Genomic DNA, 21,019 nt, shown 5'->3' with positions numbered 1-21,019 from the left:
GATTACTAATAGGATATGCTCAACTCGTCAACAAAACGAGTCCATACGTGGTCGAACCTAATTCCTCATAGTATTCTGGATCCAATCCAAATAAGAGAACACATTAGTGTACACAGAAGGCTTGGAACCCCCGCACTTACTATCCCCAAAGCTGACAACCCCAACAAGCTGGAAGTTCCCTTGCTGCTCGACCATGATTGGGCCACCGGAGTCTCCGAAACAAGAGTCCTGACACCTGGAAGTATTTTCTACAGGTGTTTGGGGGGATCAGTTGGACTTGTGCATGTAGTTTGATAGGTGATGCTTGGCCGTGTTCTGTTTGACCCCAGCCGGCGATTATGAAAGGAGCTCCTTCGTATTTGGCGTTGTTGATGTTGATAGTGGGAAGAGGGATTGGACGGATGTATTCTGAAAAGAAAGCGTGTGAGGTTGAGTAATAATGTGTAGGTAAAATGCAAATATAGTCATATTTTCATACAAATTTCACGTTTATCTCCGTATTTTGTCATTGCAAAATCAGTTCGAAATTAACATTGAAAAGCTAAAACGAATAATTTTAATAAATCTGAATTTGAAAACTCCTACAAAGCGACACTACACGCAAACCGATGTAAGTATGTATATGTTAATAGTTTCCAAAATTATTCCATGTGTATTATACGTATACGTAAGTATGTTACTAGTCTGGATGTATCACTATGTTACCGATGTAAAATTGGAAAACTTCCAAAATTGCGAAATTTCCACATGGAATAATTTCGGAAACTATTAACATTTTTGTATTGTTTCTGTTTCATAATTTTTTAGAAATCTTTCTGAAATTTCCGAGAGCTTTTCAATTATTTTTGAAAACTTTTCTCAACTTGCACTCTCGATATAAACTTTCGTGATAAAAAAATTTGTTTGTCAAAAAAAAAAACTTCCGTGAGACATATTTTAAACTGTTTAGACGACAACGGTTTCACTCACTTGAATTTTTAGTCTCTATTGGCATGTTTCGGGCCCTTCGGGGCTCCTTCCTCAGGCTCGAGTGCTCGCGGCGGCTGCAATTCGTGCACTAAGCGCGCCGCTCACGCGCGCCAAGCCAAGCTTCTAACTCTACAAGCCCTAACTTCACAAACTCTACACCTTAGTCAAAATATGTGGCTTGGCCGTTTCGTTACGGTAAGGTGAAAATTTTATTCACTATTAATTTAATTTAATAATACAATAGTTCTTGTAGTAACGAAACGGCTAAGCCATATATTTTAACTAAGGTGTAGAGTTTGTGAAGTTAGGGCTTGTAGACTTAGAAGCTTGGCTCTACAAGAGATCTGATAACTTTTTGACAATGCGAGCCTTATGGTTTCGTCTTGGCAATTTTACATGAAAATGTTTTTGGTGAGATTCTAATTTCAAATGAATACAATCAAACAAAAAATATACGACTACCTACATATTTCAATTACCTATCCATTAGTCTATCGGTTTGTACGTAAATCAACGTCGAAGATTAATGAAAGCGGCAATTAAAAACTAAACAAACTGTCGACAAATAAGCGTTTGAGTGGATTCTTAAATTAGATTACCGAAACACTCGCATCTTTGACGTCGCGACTCACAATTAATCAATTTCGAAAGTGGAGCGCCGTTCATATTTTACGAGATCCGAACGATCAATCGCGCTTTGTGTGGGTCTAACTCGGCATTTGGTTCGACTGAGCCGTAAATATGGTAGCCCCCCGTCAAAACAAACATTATTCAGAAAACATGTTTTCATTTATTTTTATAATAACACCCACGCTTGAAAAAGCTACCGTGTGTGTTTAACGGACCGCGTAGGCTTTCTTGTGAATATTTTTATAGGTAATTCAAGTCCACTATACAAAACTCATTGGGAACCGGTGACAGTAAACATTACATCATATCACAAGCTTAGCTTTCCACGTAAATTCCAAGTATTAGCAGTTACTACTATAAAAACACCTAAATTCCTTCGCGGTAAACAGGTCACAGACTAAACATGCCTAGAAATAATATTAACCAGTTCTGTACACAATCTTCAAACGATAATAAAGAATGTTGACGTAGCAATATGTGAAAAATAAACATGTTGTAGCTTAACGCTTAGTGCGTTTGCTAAACTTATCTGTAGCCGCGCCTCGAAACCAAAAAGCCAACAGTCATCATTATTATGTTCGAGCGTTGCTAAATTGCTAGTTGGGCATATGAATTCACCGTCAAATACTTTTGTAAATAAATAGAAAGGGATTTCCTTAAAATATTATATGCATTGCGTTGTAAATATTTTATCAATATTCCGTGTTCCTAACTAGTTGCATAAAGGCCGTGTCGAATGAAAAACTTCGGTCCACTTTTGCCGGCCTTCGGCTAAATTACGGATCCCTTTTTAAACAACAGTCGGCTTTACGAGTAAGTATGGGCACTCGATACGATACATAAGTGTGTAGGTACGACCATTGTTTATCCTTAACAATAATTTTGGTATAACTGGCGCCCTGTCATCGTGCAAGTGGCTATAAATTATAAACTTAACCGCGTTTGTTTTGGTTAACCGTTTGTTTGAAACACATGCGCGTGAGAAACACTGCATCTCAAGTTGGATAGGTTAGTTATGCGAACGTCTAGTATGTACTTGGTAAACAAACATTACTTTAACTCTTAAGTGTCCAATTATCAGCTTTCAACGAAGTCAACAAGTGGGAAGGGAAGTCGCCGGTGTTGTTACACTCACAGCGGTTTTTGGTATAAAATAAAATAAATATTTTACTTTATATACCTACCTGTTTCTAATTAGTAGAAATATCTGTTGTAAATAACGTATTAAACCATTTTTTTATTTAAGTGCAAATTTCATAATCCTTGAAAACGGATGCATGACCCCATTGACAAAATATAGGTAATAGGTATACCTACTTTAAACACAAGTATGACGGTCGGTAAACGATTGTCTTAATCTGATAGCTGAATCTGATATACCTAATACCTTCTCGTAAACATGCAGTTATAGTTACAGTGGCAATGGAAGCAAGTTAAGTTAAGTTACAAATTTTCATACAAAGTAGATAAAGCCTGACAGGATTCTATTTGACCTTAAGATAGTGTCGCTGAAACAGCTTACATATTGCAATAATGTGCGTACGTTATATATAGTCAAATAAAACATCAGTACGGGTAATCCAACTATCAATTTTAAAACATTGTTCATTGAAATTCTAAGTATTCCTTCGTAATTTTTTCATGTAAATATTTTATCGTATTAAAGTATTTTTTCTCACATTTTGGGAATCTTTTTTGGCACTTGACTGTGAGTGCGTCATACGAGTTATTTCTTCTTTTTTCATGGGTTACATTCAATGACTTTCAACGTCTGTTGTCAAAGAATAATTCTTGTCAGTAAAATAAAATAGTACCTACTTACAATTGAAAATTCGCAACACGGCAATCATACTTTAACTACCTACTTAGTATTCAGTCTTGTTGAGTTGAGCGTACACGTGTAAATTTATTTACCCAGTGATTGCTAAATGAAAGTTATTATTCAATAAATTTTCACTTAGGATTAATTTACCCTTTATGGATATCTGGATATAAGTTCAAACATTCATTAGCATTAGCTAAAATAGAAACGAGCTATTAGTGGAAATTAAACTGAGATTGCAAGTCTCATTACGAGTATGTTGTTTTGTTTGTGTATCGGGTACTGCAGCAGAATACCGCAACACTAATTACCTACATGTTAAAACGAATGGATATAAACCGTTGCGCGTTGTGACGCGATGTTTAATGAACCGGGGTCATATTGACTAGTTAAACTAATTTGGTAGGTGTTACTTTTGAACAAACAAATTTTGTAACTCATTCAAAAATATAAAAGAAGAAAACAAACGATTGCTTATCTTTTAAGTAGGATGCACCTACAGCAGATATATCTACTACTATGGGACAAAACTAAAATTATAGGTACATAATTTATCCGACGTATGAAAATTTAAGTATATTTTGTCACAAGTTACGTATGAACCATAATCTTTTAACGATTTCCCTTTGCGACACTGCATTTTACAACAAAACACAGACATCCGTTACCATTTTTCCGCTTGTTTATTGTGTTTTGTCTGTAACCTGCTTTTTTTTATGTAGCCCAAATATAATCATATGTCAGAGAATTGTGATAAAACTTGGCATCTGGAAAAATCATAAATAAGGATAATTTATATCAAGATCTTTCAATATTATTATCTGATCTAGTTTTAAAGATTATGTGGCATCTCAATAGTTAATTCTTTAGATTGTCAAAGTGATTGGTTTCATTATTGACTTAGTTTTGAATCCATGAAAGATTATAATGATAACGAACTTCATATAATATGGACTACTTCATTTAGGTGACATTGTACATTCATTCAAGAACTTATTCGATTCATCTATACAATCTGTAATTAAAACCAGTATGAATCATTAATTTATAAAAGCCGTAACGTGTAATGATAAATAAAATAATAAATAATAAATAAATATTGGGGGACATCTTACACAGATCAACCTAGCCCCAAACTAAGCAAAGCTTGTACTATGGGTACTAGGCGACGATATACATACTTATATAGATAAATACATACTTATATACATAGAAAACATCCATGACTCCGGAACAAATATTAGTGTTCATCACACAAATAAATGCCCTTACCGGGATTCGAACCCAGGACCATCGGCTTAGCAGGCAGGGTCACTACCCACTAGGCCAGACCGGTCGTCAATGATAGTAAGATTAAAATTATTAAACCGAAAATAAAACTCCCGCCTACGCCTTTCATTTAACTCGAGTATTTGTTTTCAATTAGGTATATCAATTGTTATTGGATGAACTGAAGAGCCGTCAATCTTTATTTGAGCTTCCTTCTAAAATCAGAAACTACGCACAGGATGTTACTGTCATTTTTTATGAACCATTTTAATAAAATATTAAACCATTGGTCTCAATTAATTTCCATTACAAACTCCTCGCATACTAACTGTGTAAAATTAACAAGAGTTTGGATATAAAATTATACGATTTGTTGGAAATAATAATAAATGAGAACTTGTGGGGCACTTCCATTTTATAACATAACAAGTTCAAAAAGGGTTCGCGTAAATTTTAATTTCATGTTTGCCTTTTGCCAGTGCAATAAAGTCGAGGATGCGTAAGCATAAACTTATATGCATTTCCGAGAGTTGCCTCTGAGACAAGTTTAAGAGTTTCAAATCTCAATGTGACAGATGTTTACGGTCTCCTTAATAACGCAAATAAATATGGTGAAGTTGTTTACATTAACGTTCCGAATTCGGGAAGTGTCGACTGCTATTCTATTTGTTTATATAATTTGATTAGGGAGGTCCGGTATTCGGAAACAGATGAGTAGGCATGCTGCGCAATCTCTTACCACGAATGAGTTTACCTTATTCGAACTTCAAGATATTCACAAGAGACGACACGTCTAGTACGTGATCCATTATAAATACGTTAAAGTTTAGATTTCAACTAGTTCTCTTTTGCAGCCCAATTCGGGCAACCAATGTCACTTTTACGTTAGATAGAGTTAGATATCTATTAGATGTGAATTGGATCTCTAAGCCATATCTTGTGGAAATCGTTCAAGAGTATCTCCATAATCGCGCAAATGTCATATTTGACAGGTTAGATCTTATACATATCGGTATCGTATCTTGGTAATGTCTAAAAGATATCTAACAGATGTCTATTTCAAAATCCGAATGGGGCCCATAGATACATTTAAGTATGCAGGTGTGTTGTAATCATCGTACTCATACATGCATAATTTGCAAGACCTTCTCATTATCACAAAAATACATGAAATAAAGTACTCTAATCTAAATATTACTTTACAAACATGTCATTTCGAATTATTATTTTTCCTGTAGGTAATAAAATACTAAAATATGAAAGGATCTCTATATGTGCTAAGTTATTAAAGTTAAAAGTATTCTGGGATGCCTTCTTATTAGTTTTTGTTGTTTTAAGAACATACCAATTGTACGTATTGTAAGGTTCGTATTGTATGTTTTAGACTTGATATATCATTTTATAAATGTGTTATTCTGACGTATGTCTTCCTGAAAACAAAACAAATACGGCTAAAGACTGTATATATTCTCCTAAGTCGTGGACGTTAGTTCTTATCCAAGATCTAAGCATCGGTCATAATGTGTTTGTTATTGTGTTATCTAATGAAAGACATCCCAAAAAGTATTTTTTTTGTTTTTAGTTGTTTTTTTATCATTTACAACTACGTACGTGTTAAAGTTGGTTTTACAGTTTGAAATTAATTAAAAACTTGTTCTAAAATTGTGACATTTGAATTTTGGTGTTTTTATTTAAATATATAATTAACGAAACAAATTTATGTAAATCGATCTAGTCCCACATTGCACATTAAGCTCAATAAGGGTTCGTGATTTTGTGTGTCTATGTTGTAATTTTGTGTTCTTAATTTTAGGTCTTAGCTAATACAAGTCTCCAGTCAACATCTCGCCCTTTCGTATTCAAATGGTAGAGGTTAATTTGGAAACTCTCCGTCCCCAAGATGGGTCTGCGAGTTTCGCTATGTATTATTGGATAAAGGAAGAGGGCTTTATGAAATTCAATGTAAACCGGAAACTACGTTAAATTAGAGGGCCATAAACCAATAAATTTGATGAATTTGTCTTCCCGCAAGAAATGTGATTATGCTTCTCGTCTTTTCCCTGTAATATAAGCATGTCGTTTTACTTGGTTTAGTTTTAATAACGCTGACAGTATTGGTGTGATACAGTTAAGCAATAAAATAAAAAAAAACCGAATCCTTTCTATTCCATTCCGAGGTTTTTTATCAGTAACATTAAGTAAACATTTTTATTGAGTCTACTATGTCATATTTAGTAATCATTGATTGCTCCATGATAATAAAACAAGTTGTTACTTAATTAAACAAGTCACTTAAAAGGACCCTAAAAGGTTATGGCAAACATTTCCCTTAACAAAGTATAGAAGTTATGTAGGTAGGTACTATATATATAAACATGCTTTTTAATTTCATAAGATCAAATCTATCTTACTTAGGGCCTGGTATATATTGTATCTTAGGAATATTTTTTTTCCAGATGAGCGAAGTAGAAGAGAATGAAGCGAGCCCTCCAAGAGCACCTCACGTCTGTCTGAAGACGTGGCAGTAGACAGCAACATGAACACCCGGGCTGTTCTGACGTCCCTGCTGGCCGTCTTTTGTTTTTACACAGGTAAAATTGTTTATCTATAGGTATACTATAATAAGTTCAGTGGAATAAGATATATATTATGGGCAAAATTGTTAACAAGGGTCAATATTAGCTATTTTTGTTTTTTTAGCTAATTTGTAAGTACACAATAATTAAATACAATTACCGTTATTTACAAATAAAGTTCTGAAGAGTAACAAATATGCAGCGGAGACAGGGTTCAACCAGCGCTAATAGCGAGCACCCTCTGGGGGCGCATTCCCCTACACCTATTTGATATTTAGTGCCTCGCCGTATCATCTTAGATTTGTGCCACCGGCTAAGCCAGGAATAACTCCGTCAAAGTGGCCATATTGTTTAATGGGATGGAATCGTTTAGCAAGGATTTAAATAAAGCAGTAAAATAAAGTGCAGTATGGTTTTGTAATTTTATTAGTACACAAAGTAGTGTAAGTTAAGTTAGGGTTCCATAGCGAATAAATATGAAAGAAAAAGGAAACCGTTATAGTTTCGGTACAGTACAGATGAGATGATATTACTATGTGACTATAAGGCGTCTATTAACACAATTTCAACAGGTGTATTCTTGTTTTGCTTTTAGCGTCGATATAGGAATGTAGAATTAATTACATAGGTAGCATCAGTTACTTTTACTTGGTGCGTATAAGTACTAGATAAAACACCGACCATTTAAAATTATCTTTCACAAATTAAACGCCAAATAACGGCCCTCCGGGGACAGATAGAATTGAAAGCGTAACTAAGTGACAAACCTCATTAGGATAACAAAACACACATGCATAAACGGTCCCGCATCTGCCCATAGAACACATTTCACAATCAACACCAAAAAGTTCACTAAAAACTGATGTCTGGATACACTCCATCCCCCAGTAAATGATGTCGCCGTGATTGAATTATTTTAGTCTGTGTATCAATGGGCGGTATAAAAAACAGCCAGCGCCCCGGGCGGCTATCAAAGCGTAAAGAAGTTAAGCTAATGTTAAACGACGCCTATCTTTTGTGACTAATGCGTGATGGATGCTGCGTAAAATGCGGTGAAAAAACGAATAATAAAAATAAACAGTCGCGCTCCGGGCTTACAAACGGCAGTCCATAGTGCACGTCATTGTATCGGGAATTGAAAAATGGTTTATATCTCAAAACGTAGCAGATAAACAAAACTGTGACACTTATGGATATTTACGCACGTGTGACGCTTAATAAAAGTCCTTTATGATGTTCATAAACATGGTTATTTTTGAAGTAAAAAATGTAGTTTCACTTTTAAAATAAGGACAGTACGAATTAGGCTAGGTATTCGGTCGCACCAACGTTATTAAAGTACGGATGAGCTCATGTGTGTACTGTCAATCAAATCAGTATGAAAACAAGAGCAGATTTCAGAAGTTCGAATGACGGTACGTTCTCAGTTTCATTGACCAAGGTACCGCATAGCGCAAAGCGATTAGCGGCCCGATTCGGATTTTGAACTAGACATCTATTAGACATCACCAAGATACGATAACGATAATTTTAAGATGTAGCCTGTCAAATTTGACATTTCCGCGATTCTGAAGATACTCTTGAACGATTTCCACAAGATATTATTACGATATTTTAACGTAAAAGTGACATTTTTGCCCGAATTGAGCAGCAAAAGAGAACTAGTTGAAATGTAAACTACAACGTATCTAGTACATATCGTATCGTTCTCTAGTCTAGAACGGATCTTGTTTTCCGAATACCGCGGTAGATTTCAATCGCAATCCCTTGTTGATCCTAAACATAGATGTCAGAAGCTGCGCTAAAGTAAACTTATCGCATGGGCCGATCGCCAAAAACCTTTTTTTGTGTTGACGATCATAAAGCAGCAACGATCAGATAGCTTTCAGTTTGCTAACTATACCTTTTATTTATTCAGCGGACCGTCTTCCTGTTTGCCGATACGTCTGATTAATAAAAATGGTTCCTACAACCGGCCTCTTGCGTTGCTGTACCTATCGACTTCATGTATCAGCGAAATAAACAATACATAAAATTCCGCATCACATATTTAGTATGTTTTATAGTCGAATATACCTACTGAAAGCCTTAGTTTTTTAGGGTTCCGTAGCCAAATGGCAAAAAACGGAACCCTTATAGATTCGTCATGTCTGTCTGTCTGTCTGTCCGTCTGTCCGTCTGTCTGTCCGTCCGTATGTCACAGCCACTTTTCTCCGAAACTATAAGAACTATACTGTTGAAACTTGGTAAGTAGATGTATTCTGTGAACCGCATTAAGATTTTCACACAAAAATAGAAAAAAAACAATAAATTTTTGGGGTTCCCCATACTTCGAACTGAAACTCAAAAAATTTTTTTTCATCAAACCCATACGTGTGGGGTATCTATGGATAGGTCTTCAAAAATGATATTGAGGTTTCTAATATCATTTTTTTCTAAACTGAATAGTTTGCGCGAGAGACACTTCCAAAGTGGTAAAATTTGTGTCCCCCCCCTGTAACTTCTAAAATAAGAGAATGATAAAACTAAAAAAAATATATGATGTACATTACCATGTAAACTTCCACCGAAAATTGGTTTGAACGAGATCTAGTAAGTAGTTTTTTTTTATACGTCATAAATCGCCTAAATACGGAACCCTTCATGGGCGAGTCCGACTCGCACTTGGCCGCTTTTTACATGCATTGTAATATCCAAATAGTCAGAGTTGTATAATAACATCAAAATCAGCGTAGATGGTATATTAAGAAACGCACGGAATGTAATTATCTACTCATTAGGCTAATTAATTAAAATATACAATTTCTCTGTGTGTCTTTTGTATGCTATTTCAACTGTTATATATCAATATGGTTGCAACAGCAAATACAAAATTCAGATACACCGTAACTGCCATTGGCACGCTTCTCGACACTCCTTAAATTCTACCAGAAATAATTGTTACTAACTAATATCCCAAGGAAGTCAAGGCGCCTTCAATTCAATTTGAATTTTATGACAATATTTTAAAGGTGATATTTCAACAACCGAATCGTTCATTTCAATGTCTGCTTCCATTCGCAGGTAGGCCGGGCTAGCCCTATGAAAGATGACACTACGTCAACAATTTGTCCCTACTACATTAGGCGGACGCCTTACAAGACAAACATTGTAGCTCACGAATTTTACATTAGAGCTAATCCCGCCATCCGTCGAGAACAGTATCTCTTAGCACATGTGCGACGGAGTCTTCTCGTTTTTTGCACCGTAAAATTGTAAGTGGTATTTCATTAACCGTGACATTTCATTGCCCGTTTGTTCCTAGGTGTGTTCCCGTTTGCGATGTTCACGTTGTTTGCAGTTTCTAGCGGTGAAATATTTGTTGGTATTCTTGAGTAGGCAAAAAAACATTTTTCTTTTAAAATGAGGGCTTCGGCCAATTAGACAAGAATGTCGCAACTGGCTGGCATTCGCGTAATAACGTCATCGGCGTCACGTTGCAAAGGGGTCTCAAAATTTAACACGTGCTCGCCTCGTAATTTGAAAAATCATGATTGCCCCCCAAGGGAGTCAATCAATGTGATTAGAATTAGATATTTGCGATTGAAAAGGTTATCAAGTTACTTAGGGTGACATAAAACTTGAACGCTAATGATCTTATCACATGCGGTGGTGCTTATTTTATTTTGGAATAGACGTTGGACTCGTTCGCAGAAGCGAGAAATTATAGTTTGTATATTATTAATTTAATAAACATGCCAACGCGATTACGCTAATTCTGAAACAGGCCATGGAAATAAATGGTTTATAGATCAAAGAAATTTACAATATATTCATCTTTATTATATTTTAACGATGCTGACAGAGATTAAACTGCCGCGTCGCGATAGATTCTAAGTAAAATCAAACGGAATTTTCAACTCACTCTTTTTCCACTCCAAAGGACTCGCGACTTATCAACACTATATACCCATATACTAGTGTGAACTAAGAGCAATCAAATGTTCGTCTAAAAGTTTATGGTTCACGGACTTCTGAGGGCTATCAATTTCAAACCAACAAAAAATATACAACGACAGAGTTCAAACGGACTTACAGCATTAGAGCGCGTGGCCGACGACTTTAAATGCGAAACCCATGTCTGTAAACTATTTTTTATTTATTTTTTCTTGGCGACGCGTGTCAACATGTGCCAGTAGTATAAATTAGCAAGGGGACGCAGCACCCTCTCAGTCTTTTTTTATAAAGATTTTGAACAATAGAGCGTAACTACTTGCGTGCGAATCGAAAAGTTATGCCCACGAGCGACGGCACTGTTGTCAACTCAGACTTGGATTCATTAATCTACGGCTGTTATTTAGCTATTCTTGTAGGCGGTTTTATTATTACTTTACACTGGGTATATTAAAACCCAGGTTACCCAGGTTTTCTGGGTAATAGAAAACTTAATAAATGCTCAAGTATTTTGTAATTGTAAATTTCATAAAATTTCCCTTCACAATATAATATCAAGTGGCAAAAAGAAAGGACCTTTTTTGTTTACGGTTTGTATAAGCGTGGCTTAGTTAGTATCGTAAAAATTACGAACGAAGGTTTCCACTATCCGTGGACCAACGCGAACTTAGTTATTTTTATAGAAATTAAAAGAATTACCAAACTTGTTAGACTCGGGACGGACTATATCCAGTCCAAAAGAATATCTCGTATAAATGGCTCAAACACAACTAAGCCATAAAGCTTCATAGTTTTATGCGCGATAAACCAACATATTGAGATCGACATAAACAATATTTTATGCTCTTCGCAATCTGCGAAATCATATTTTTATTCGTCTGATACTTATCTATTTATAGACTTGGTCCTGTCGGGGAACTTTATGAGTTTGACAGTTAATTTATTACAGACTGCCATGCGCGATGGTCATTTTGTGATTTGATTCATTTAGTCCATTTTAAATTTATAAAGGCATAACTTTTTCGTTTGATATTGGCGATTCTTTTTTCTAGTATCTGATAATATGAAGTCGAACTACAAACAGATTAATACTATACAACTGTACATTACATGGATTCACGTACCATGTAAAAGTAATATCCTGTATTGAAAATAGGTGGCCTAGAATTCAGGGACATAAAAAACGGGGTCATTCGAGATGAACAGCTGCAGCACGTTTTCAGCGGAGCGCATAAATGGCAGCCTGTAGCGGTTCCAATATTTGTATGAAAACTGCAGCTCTTTTACTGCTTCAGGCATTGCTGCCTTCATTTAATTAAAGGTACGAGGTTAGTAGATGCAAATAATCCGTTCCCGTAAAACGAAACATACTTTGAGCTTGCTTTTCATAGGAACGTACTATCGGGTGCAGCCACGGTTGAGCATTTCTCAACGAAAATCGCTTGCACCGAAAACTAAAGTACTTTGAGCGTGGGTTTCATTTAGTGCGTTAACGTGTCATGAGAATATAGGTAAAATGAATATTTTTTCATCATAATCCTGCTGAGTATTCATATTGATTATTATTTGTATCTCCTTAGATTTCACGGGCCTATAATCCCGGTCTTTTGATAGGCTTGCGTGGGGATATAGATCCAATACGTAGAGGCCCCTTGGAGAGCTTTTATGTCATGTAGAACGCCAAATAATGTTCATATTGATTTATTGTTAATTTAAAGTACCACAATAAACTAGCAATAAGGGAACAGTCGGTTTACATAAGCACAATCTGCGTAAATTATACCTACACACGTAACTTAATGTAACATAATATAAGTACCTATAATGTATTCGTATTCGTACGTACTTACCTAAACTAACGTATGTACTTTTTCTTTACTAATAATAGAAGTTACGTAACGGCTTATTAAGAATATAGCAGGGGACAATACAACACCAACAGCCAATAAAATATGGGATTTTTGTTCAAAAATTGAAGGATAGCAAATCGAATTCAGCATTAGAGATTCAATTATAGATTAGCCCTTGTATCGTACCGCATCCATAATGTTGGGACACGTGAATAAATAAACACAATTACTTCGTACAAAAGAGTAATCCCCATTGATTTTGTTCAGAAAACAGCCTTGTCTCTGGAATCGAGTCACCGCCCGCTCCCAGAGATTCATTCTGCCAAAATCGGACACCGTATCGAATTTTTTTGGCTGATCGATTTTTACGTTCACTATAATAATGCCGAAGTACAACAATAGACATACATCAATTCGAGTGTCAAAAACTAACATCTGCGCGTTTCGTTGTAAACACAGTAAAATAGTGGAGGGTTCGAAACCCAGCATCCTTAGGGGAAGGCCATGGTTTGGCTGGCATGTTTTTATAGCTCATTATTATTGTGTCCCGCTTTAGAGTAGCTGCAAATGACATACTCAACCTATTATTAAAATAAACCGTTGCCTAGAAAGGTCTTTTGTTAGGTAAATTTAAAATAAAGCTCGTGTGTAGGAAATTGCAGTGGGTGGGTCCGCGCGAGACCTACCGTCGCCTTTCATTAGCCGTTGAATCCTGGCACGCTAACTGAGCGAAGTACTCGAACTATGAGTGTTTACACGGAAGTATTGCATAATGGAGAAAATTAAATAAATAGGGATTGTTTTGTCAACAGATCCAGTAAATGGTGGGCTAAGTGACGACTATGGGAGCAGCGGAGAAGCACCGTACATCATCGAACAGCCTTTGGACGTCACGGTGGCTCGTCACCAGCCGGTCACTCTCAACTGCCGTGCTGGAGGCTCACCTCCGCCTAACATAAAATGGTACAAAGGAGGCGTGCTAGTAGTCTCCGACACCCACCGTAGTCTGCTGCCTGCAGGTGGTCTGTTCTTCTTAAGAGCGACACACGGTAGAGCCCACTCAGATGCAGGGGTTTATTGGTGTGAAGCAACGAATTCATACGGAACAGCTAGGAGTAGAAATGCAACCTTACATGTAGCAGGTAATTTATATGTTTAGTGACCTACATGTATATCCGTTTTTTTTTTATCTTACGAGTCGATTTAATTTAATTGCATCATGTGTTCCAGTGCTACGTGAGGACTTTAGACTAGAGCCAGTGTCAACACAAACTGCGCAAGGTGAAACTGTAATATTGGAATGTTCGCCGCCGCGAGGATCGCCCGAACCTACTATTTACTGGAAGAAAAACGGCCAGGCCCTGCATTTTGATGGCGATTCCAGGTAATTAATGCTTTCTTTAACTTCACACCACAAGAAAGAGAACTTTTTACTTCGCGTACCGAGTTGAGTTTAATGTAAATCCAGTAAAACTCTACTTACTAATGAACAGAAAAATAAACTAGCTGGACTAAGAGGTGAACCTAAAAGAAAAAAGAGTTAACGATAACTGTAAATAAAGTTTTCCTAGAATGGGTTCAGTATTCGCTCGATAAAACAAAATTAGGAGGGAATTTTAGGGGTAGTCACTAAGAGCTCTCAGAGCGAGTGGGTTGGCAGCAACGCGATAGTCTTGTGAATGAGCATAGATACTCCTTTGATATGAGATACTCGGCGTCATATAAATTTGATTAGGTACTTACACTTTTATTCTAAGAGCTTAACAAACGCATTTTCTTTGTTGAAAATGTGTTTGAAGCCTAAACACAAACTATTTATAATGCGTTGTTTTGTTAAATTACAGCCATCGTTATTTTATATAAAGTGTAGATAAAACTTTATATAAAATAATGTGGCTAGTTCACTTATTTATGCTTGTTCTTTATTTGCACACTAACCTCAACTATATGGGTAGAAGAAAAGCTGAAATTGAATCTTCTTTAAAAGTTTTATTGCCAATTTATTCCACTTTGGTGTCTATGAATTTTTATAAGTCATGGCGTTGGGTTACATCTTGAGGGCGCATGTCGTTACGTATGGCGGAGCATAAAAATAATTAACAGTCGTAGGGAGGGTACATCAAAGTTATAAAAGAGGGGATATTTGAAGAGCTCAACAAGCAATCAAGTAAAAATCTGAATAGTTCCGGCTCACTGGACCCCTTATTAAATGTTAATTTCCCATTGAATTATTCCGCCCTACATTTGAATGACTTTGTTTCATTGCAATCGGTCTAAGTAATAAAATCCATTCAAATATTTTTCACAATAAATCTTCCTTTTTATTTTACATGTGTGTGTAATTGTATATCTTGTATTCCAGAATGCATTTAGTCGATGGTGGTAGTTTAGTTATACAAGACGCGCGGCAAACTGACGCTGGCAGATATCAATGTATAGCTCGGAATCCAGCGGGGACAAGGGAATCGGCTATTGCTACGCTACGAATCCACAGTGAGTAACAATTCCTCGAATCTCTCTCTGTGAAAGCCCTATTTGTACCTCAAATCCAGCCAGTAATTAGAAGTCGTGATTATGCTCTTTTGTCATGTAATTCAAGAGACATTTCTCACTGTGCAGTTAAGCCGTACTTAATAACGGGCCCTGAGGACGTGGTGGCGCAGACCGGCGGCAGCGTGACGTTCCAATGCCGAGTGGGTGGCGACCCCCTCCCGGATGTGCTGTGGCGGAGGACGGCCGGAGGAGGCAACATGCCACTCGGCCGCGTCAAAGTTCTAGACGACAGGAGCCTTAGGCTCGATAACGTTATTTTAGAAGACGAAGGAGAGTACAGTTGCGAGGCTGAGAATTCAGTTGGCGCCGTAAGCGCCACAGGGTACTTGACTGTATACGGTGAGTGATAATTTATTTTGAGCAAAAGGTTGACTTTGAAATGTTTTAATTGCTTGTGTAATAAGCTTTTATTATTCAGAACAGAATGTAGATAATGTTCTGAATAATCTGTTTACCGTTCTTACTTGTTAAAATTTTGATACAAGTTAGAGTTTTAATTATTTATTTTCCTTTTTTAGATCCACCTACAATATCGCTTAAGCCAAACTCCGTAACAGTAGAAAATAGTGCAGCCGCTACATTTACCTGTACGGCCTCAGGACGCCCTGAACCGACAATGTTCTGGAGTTTAGAGGGAAACAGGACAATAATACTACCCGGCACGTCGAAGGGCAAATACCATGCCACGCCGGTTATTGACGGCGTCACTACATTGACCGTAAATGAAACAACCAAAAACAACAGCGGTATCACAATAGTTTGCTCGGCGGTGAATTTTGCCGGCAGTTCGTTTGTCAGAGGAAAATTAACAGTTACGTCAGACGATGACCGCCCACCTCCAATCATAACAAACGGGCCCTCTAACCAAACGTTACCTATAAAATCGATGGCAGTTTTCCCCTGCACAGCCGTCGGCACACCTGAACCAATCATAGCCTGGTATTTCGGAGGGGAAGCGCTAATACAAAACCATAGAAGGAATGTGTCTAATGACGGGACTTTAATATTAAGAGATTTGGATAAAAGCGACAGCGGTACGTACACTTGCGTCGCCTCCTCGCATCACGGAAAATATGTATGGAGCGGCGTCTTGCTAGTAGATAGTCCAATAAACCCAAATATACATTTCTTTCGGGCGGCAGATGTATCGTCACTACCCGGTCCACCCACTAAACCGCAGATACATAACATAACGGAAAACACTGTCACAATATCTTGGAATCAAAATAACAAAATCGGATCGTCATCCATACTCGGATACCAAGTGGAAGTGTTTTCGAGAGAAACACTTTCCGGAAATAACACACCTAGGAATTCTCGGGGTTGGGTAGTGTTGGCAAAGAAAATACAACAAACACAGTATGTAGCTATGTCTTTGGTTTCTGGCGTTACATATATGTTTATAGTGAGAGCGGAAAACTCGCATGGCTTATCCGGACCGAGCCCGGTCTCCGATCCTGTAATAGTGGGCGAAAGTGGCAATGCCCTGTGGGAAAACGGAGTGTTCTCCAATAACACCGGATTTAGAAATAACATCATGACTGATAACATAGTAGAACTAATCGAAGCAACGCCTATTGACTCGAAAACTATTAAGCTGATGTGGGAAATTTTAAATTTCTATTATTTGGAGGGATTATTTATATACTACAGACCTCTTGACAATGCAACAACAGAATATCAAATGAAGACTATCTTACATTCAAACGATGTATCTGGGTATGAAATAACCTTTTTAAGGAAGTATACAAAATACGAGTTTTTCCTTATTCCATTTTATAAGAAATTCGAAGGAAAACCTTCTAATTCTAGGATTGCTCAAACGCTGGATGATGGTAAGCATTAAAGCATAATATTGGTATAATTTACTATGAAGCATCTATATTATTGTGCGTTATCAATAAGATTACTTTTTTTTTCAGTGCCAGAGGGTCCTCCAGTGAATATTGAAATGTTTATCTTCAATACAACGACAGTTCATTTGAAATGGTCACCCCCAGAACCTCATTTACAAAATGGGCTAATTACTGGTTACAATGTTTTGGTGAATTGGTTGGACTTACCCGCCAACAAATCGATGGTAGCCATAAACACGACAGTACATCAAGCCACGAGCCTCATAATGACAAACTTAACTTCCGGAGTCAGTTATTCGGTTCAAATTGCCGCTGAAACCGTTGTGGGGATGGGCCCATTTAGTCAAAAGGTGTACTTGAATATCGATTCCCGTTCTATTGGATTGGATCCTTTATCAAGGTAAATAATCAGGAAAGCGCTCGTAATGTCTCCAAATGTATTTGTTTTAACTTGATTGTTCTTTGACGTGATATTTTTATTTCAGGTATCCCGTAAATGGAGAAGTGTCTATCGTAGCCGGCGACTTCGTAATGGAAACATGGTTTTACGTTTTGATTGGAGCGATCGTTCTGTTCAAAGTAATTGTGATTGGCGGAATTATTTACATCAGAAAGCATAACATTTTCGCCAAAAAGTCGTCCGCTCTTCCAAATATATACGGTGCGTATCAAAGTGATATACGATTCTCATCAAAGTAAAGATTACTTCACATTATTCTCTTTTGAATTATCCCAAGTGACGCGCAGTCGAATAATATCCGACTGGCAACAAGGTAACTGGAAAATAAACAGTTATTCAGCTTAACTCAAAACGCTTACATTTTTTCCGTGGAATCAGCATCAGAATTTCAAAATTAAAAACATTCCTTGGGTGTCGTAGGGTGGTGCGAGCCGAGCGTTTGTTTGATGGAGGCTTTGCCATGCGAAGGGAGGGGCTAGATTACTTTCGAGTTGAAAGGTGGCACGAGCCCTCTCGCGAGCGCACTGGATCTCTTTCACTTTGCATTCACGTTCTGGGTACAAAGGAATGATACAAATCCGAGAAATAAAGACCCAGTAAATGTAAATGTTTTCTGTTTTGTTTTCTCGAGGCGATTCGTTTGTTGACTCACCCAGTTACCTCTAAGCCAATTTACCTCGCTTTGTTGGTATTGTGTTATGCCTATGTTTTTTGGAGCCTCCAATGAAGGAGATGATTTACTTTCGATTTACGGAGGAAAATGTAATTAAGTTATGTGGTTAGTTGAATATAAACGAAGGCTAATTTTGTTTGTCTAATTCTAGATTCAAACGGAACGAGCTTAGTAACACAAATGAACATAAAAGCCGCAGTTTCCTTGTCTCACCCGCTCACCAGTTGCTATAATAAGAACACTGTAACAAAAACAGAGTCACTGCTTTGGATGGAGAATCAGCCAGGATTATGTATGTCGGGTACTCAACCCAAACAGAATAATCAAAAGATGAATTCCGAATATGATAAAGTTGCGCAGCAGTTGCCTGAATACGCAGAAGTGACGTCATCTAAAATCATGGGCAATGAATGGAACACGAACAAGACGGCCACTTCCCCAGCGGCGTACGCGTCAGTCACGCTTGTTGCCAATACGAGGCAGTGTGTCAGTTCATTGGTAAGTCATTATAATATGAAAAAAAGTACTTTTGATAAGATTAAGTAATAATATTAGCGCGTAATAATATACATAACAGTAGGGCGAAGGTCAGCGCTACTTTAAGTTCTATTATTTTCCTGCATACCGTTTTATTCATATAATACCTAATGTACCTACCTAGGTTAATGTGTAAGATACATTGTCATGATTGTTTTATTTTTTGCAGGGCTGGTTTCCGCCAGGTGGCAAAAATATAGATAAATTCGATAACCGATATGCTCCAGATGAAGAACTTTATCCAGCCAGCAATGGCGGTTATTACAATAGAAACGTGTACAGCGAAAAATACTTCCAAGGTCATCCAAACGTATTGAAGTTCTACGATTTACCATCAATGGATAAAACGCAGAAAGCCCAACTACGTTACAATCAGAGCTTAGATGAAAGAAAGGGAGATAAAATCCAAAAGTCTGAAGTTACACAGTCACTCATCGGCCGTACCTACGTCAGCTCCAGGAAAAATTCAGAAACTGAAACTACTTACAGAGCATTTGGAGGAGATGAGTCAGATGACGAGTCATATCCCGAAGACGGTGGTTATGATGAGCTACAAGCAATGCAGTCACAGAGACAAAGACCTCAGCATCAGTACGAGAGACCTAATTTTGACAACGAGAGTACCAGGACGCTGGCGCGTCTGACATCGTTCCGTCACGGCCAAGCCTCGACGAACGGCGTCTCGCAGAACTCGCTTGCGCCAGCGCACCCCCCTCTGCCTCCGCACCCGCGGGCGGACTCTGTTACCCGGTAGTATCACGCCCTGCCGGTTTTCGGCGACTTGTGCCAAACGGACGTGTAGACCGACCTTAAATTAAGTGTAGTGATTCCACTAAGAGAGATCGCATTCTTCCTAATGGTGTCCAGACTGTTTAAAGAGCATTTTGAAATGTTTTGTACCTTAGTGATTTGGTAATGTGTCATGAATGTTTTAAGGCGAATAGTGTTAAGAACTTATGAACGTATACTATCGAGATTGGCCTACTAAATATTTCGACAGCCTAATTTTACGACGCAGAATACTGTGTGTTTTCAAGAGTTTATATTAATTTAAAGTAGTTATTTGATAAATTATAAACTACGCCTAGTCGTTTGTAAATAATAAATACAATTGTAAATAATGTATATAATATTGTATACTATGTGTGTTTAGTTAGCATGAGGAGAGATCTAATATACATACCTACTTCGATGATAACACGTTAGACCTACATCATCAGTTGAGAATCAACCCTTTTCACTAAGTAACAAATACTTAAACCAGACTCGAATCTGAGTACTCATTCCGTACCAAGATACGAGGATTCTAAGAATAGTGACACTATGAGTAAGTATTACTAAAAGTTTTTGGTTTTCAACTGACGGCATTAGGATATTAAACCCAGTCAAATTAAGGTTTCCACCACGGAATGAGAAATAAGAAACTGAAAACTCGTACATACACCTACATTACTGCATTCTAAAAGTTTCTAAATATCTAGGCAAGCATTGTAAAGCATAAAATATTGCGATAAGTTATGTTGCGCATTTTTTTCATAGAGGGCGCAGAATGCGCAGCGGTCAGCCATACGTACTACGAGATATTCTGTGACTTTTAGGGCAACTTTAAAAACGTCATAATGAACGTGTATACGAATATTACGAATTTCGGTTCATTCTATCTCATTCCGAAGTTAACCTCATTTTTAGGCTAAAAATGACTGAGCCAATTGTAATCGATCTACTGAACTTTTATAGGGATTGTGTTATCGGAATTGATATGTCCGTCTGAATATCAATAAACGAATTTGTACCCACGATATCATTAGTTTAAGCATTACTAAATTTAGAACCAGAATACAAAACTATCTATCGCTTGGCAATAACTTGAAGTAACGTTGATACATAATAT

The 21,019-nt window shown here is 37.2% G+C and overlaps 1 protein-coding gene across 3 annotated transcripts in view; it reads left to right on the top strand.

The window, feature by feature from the left end:
* LOC134662486 (roundabout homolog 2-like) overlaps positions 1-20,451 on the top strand; it is an 80,263-nt gene extending 59,812 nt beyond the window's left edge. For 2 of the 3 annotated variants that reach the window (XM_063518722.1, XM_063518721.1), the window contains exons 2-11: positions 7,147-7,281; positions 13,862-14,191; positions 14,280-14,433; positions 15,412-15,542; positions 15,669-15,941; positions 16,121-17,437; positions 17,525-17,858; positions 17,944-18,119; positions 18,743-19,089; positions 19,298-20,451. In XM_063518722.1, coding sequence (XP_063374792.1) covers positions 7,227-7,281; positions 13,862-14,191; positions 14,280-14,433; positions 15,412-15,542; positions 15,669-15,941; positions 16,121-17,437; positions 17,525-17,858; positions 17,944-18,119; positions 18,743-19,089; positions 19,298-19,882 — 3,702 coding nt within the window. In that variant the 5' untranslated portion in view covers positions 7,147-7,226 and the 3' untranslated portion in view covers positions 19,883-20,451. Of the gene's footprint in view, positions 1-7,129; positions 7,282-13,861; positions 14,192-14,279; positions 14,434-15,411; positions 15,543-15,668; positions 15,942-16,120; positions 17,438-17,524; positions 17,859-17,943; positions 18,120-18,742; positions 19,090-19,297 lie in introns of all 3 variants that reach the window. The other variant, XM_063518723.1, reaches the window with a different exon arrangement.
* The last annotated feature ends 568 nt before the right edge of the window (positions 20,452-21,019 follow it).

This window comes from Cydia amplana, chromosome 3 (genome assembly GCF_948474715.1).
Source record: "Cydia amplana chromosome 3, ilCydAmpl1.1, whole genome shotgun sequence".
Classification (NCBI taxonomy): domain Eukaryota; kingdom Metazoa; phylum Arthropoda; class Insecta; order Lepidoptera; family Tortricidae; genus Cydia; species Cydia amplana.
Note: the sequence above shows the minus strand (reverse complement) of the source record. Positions and strands in the feature narration are given on the sequence as shown.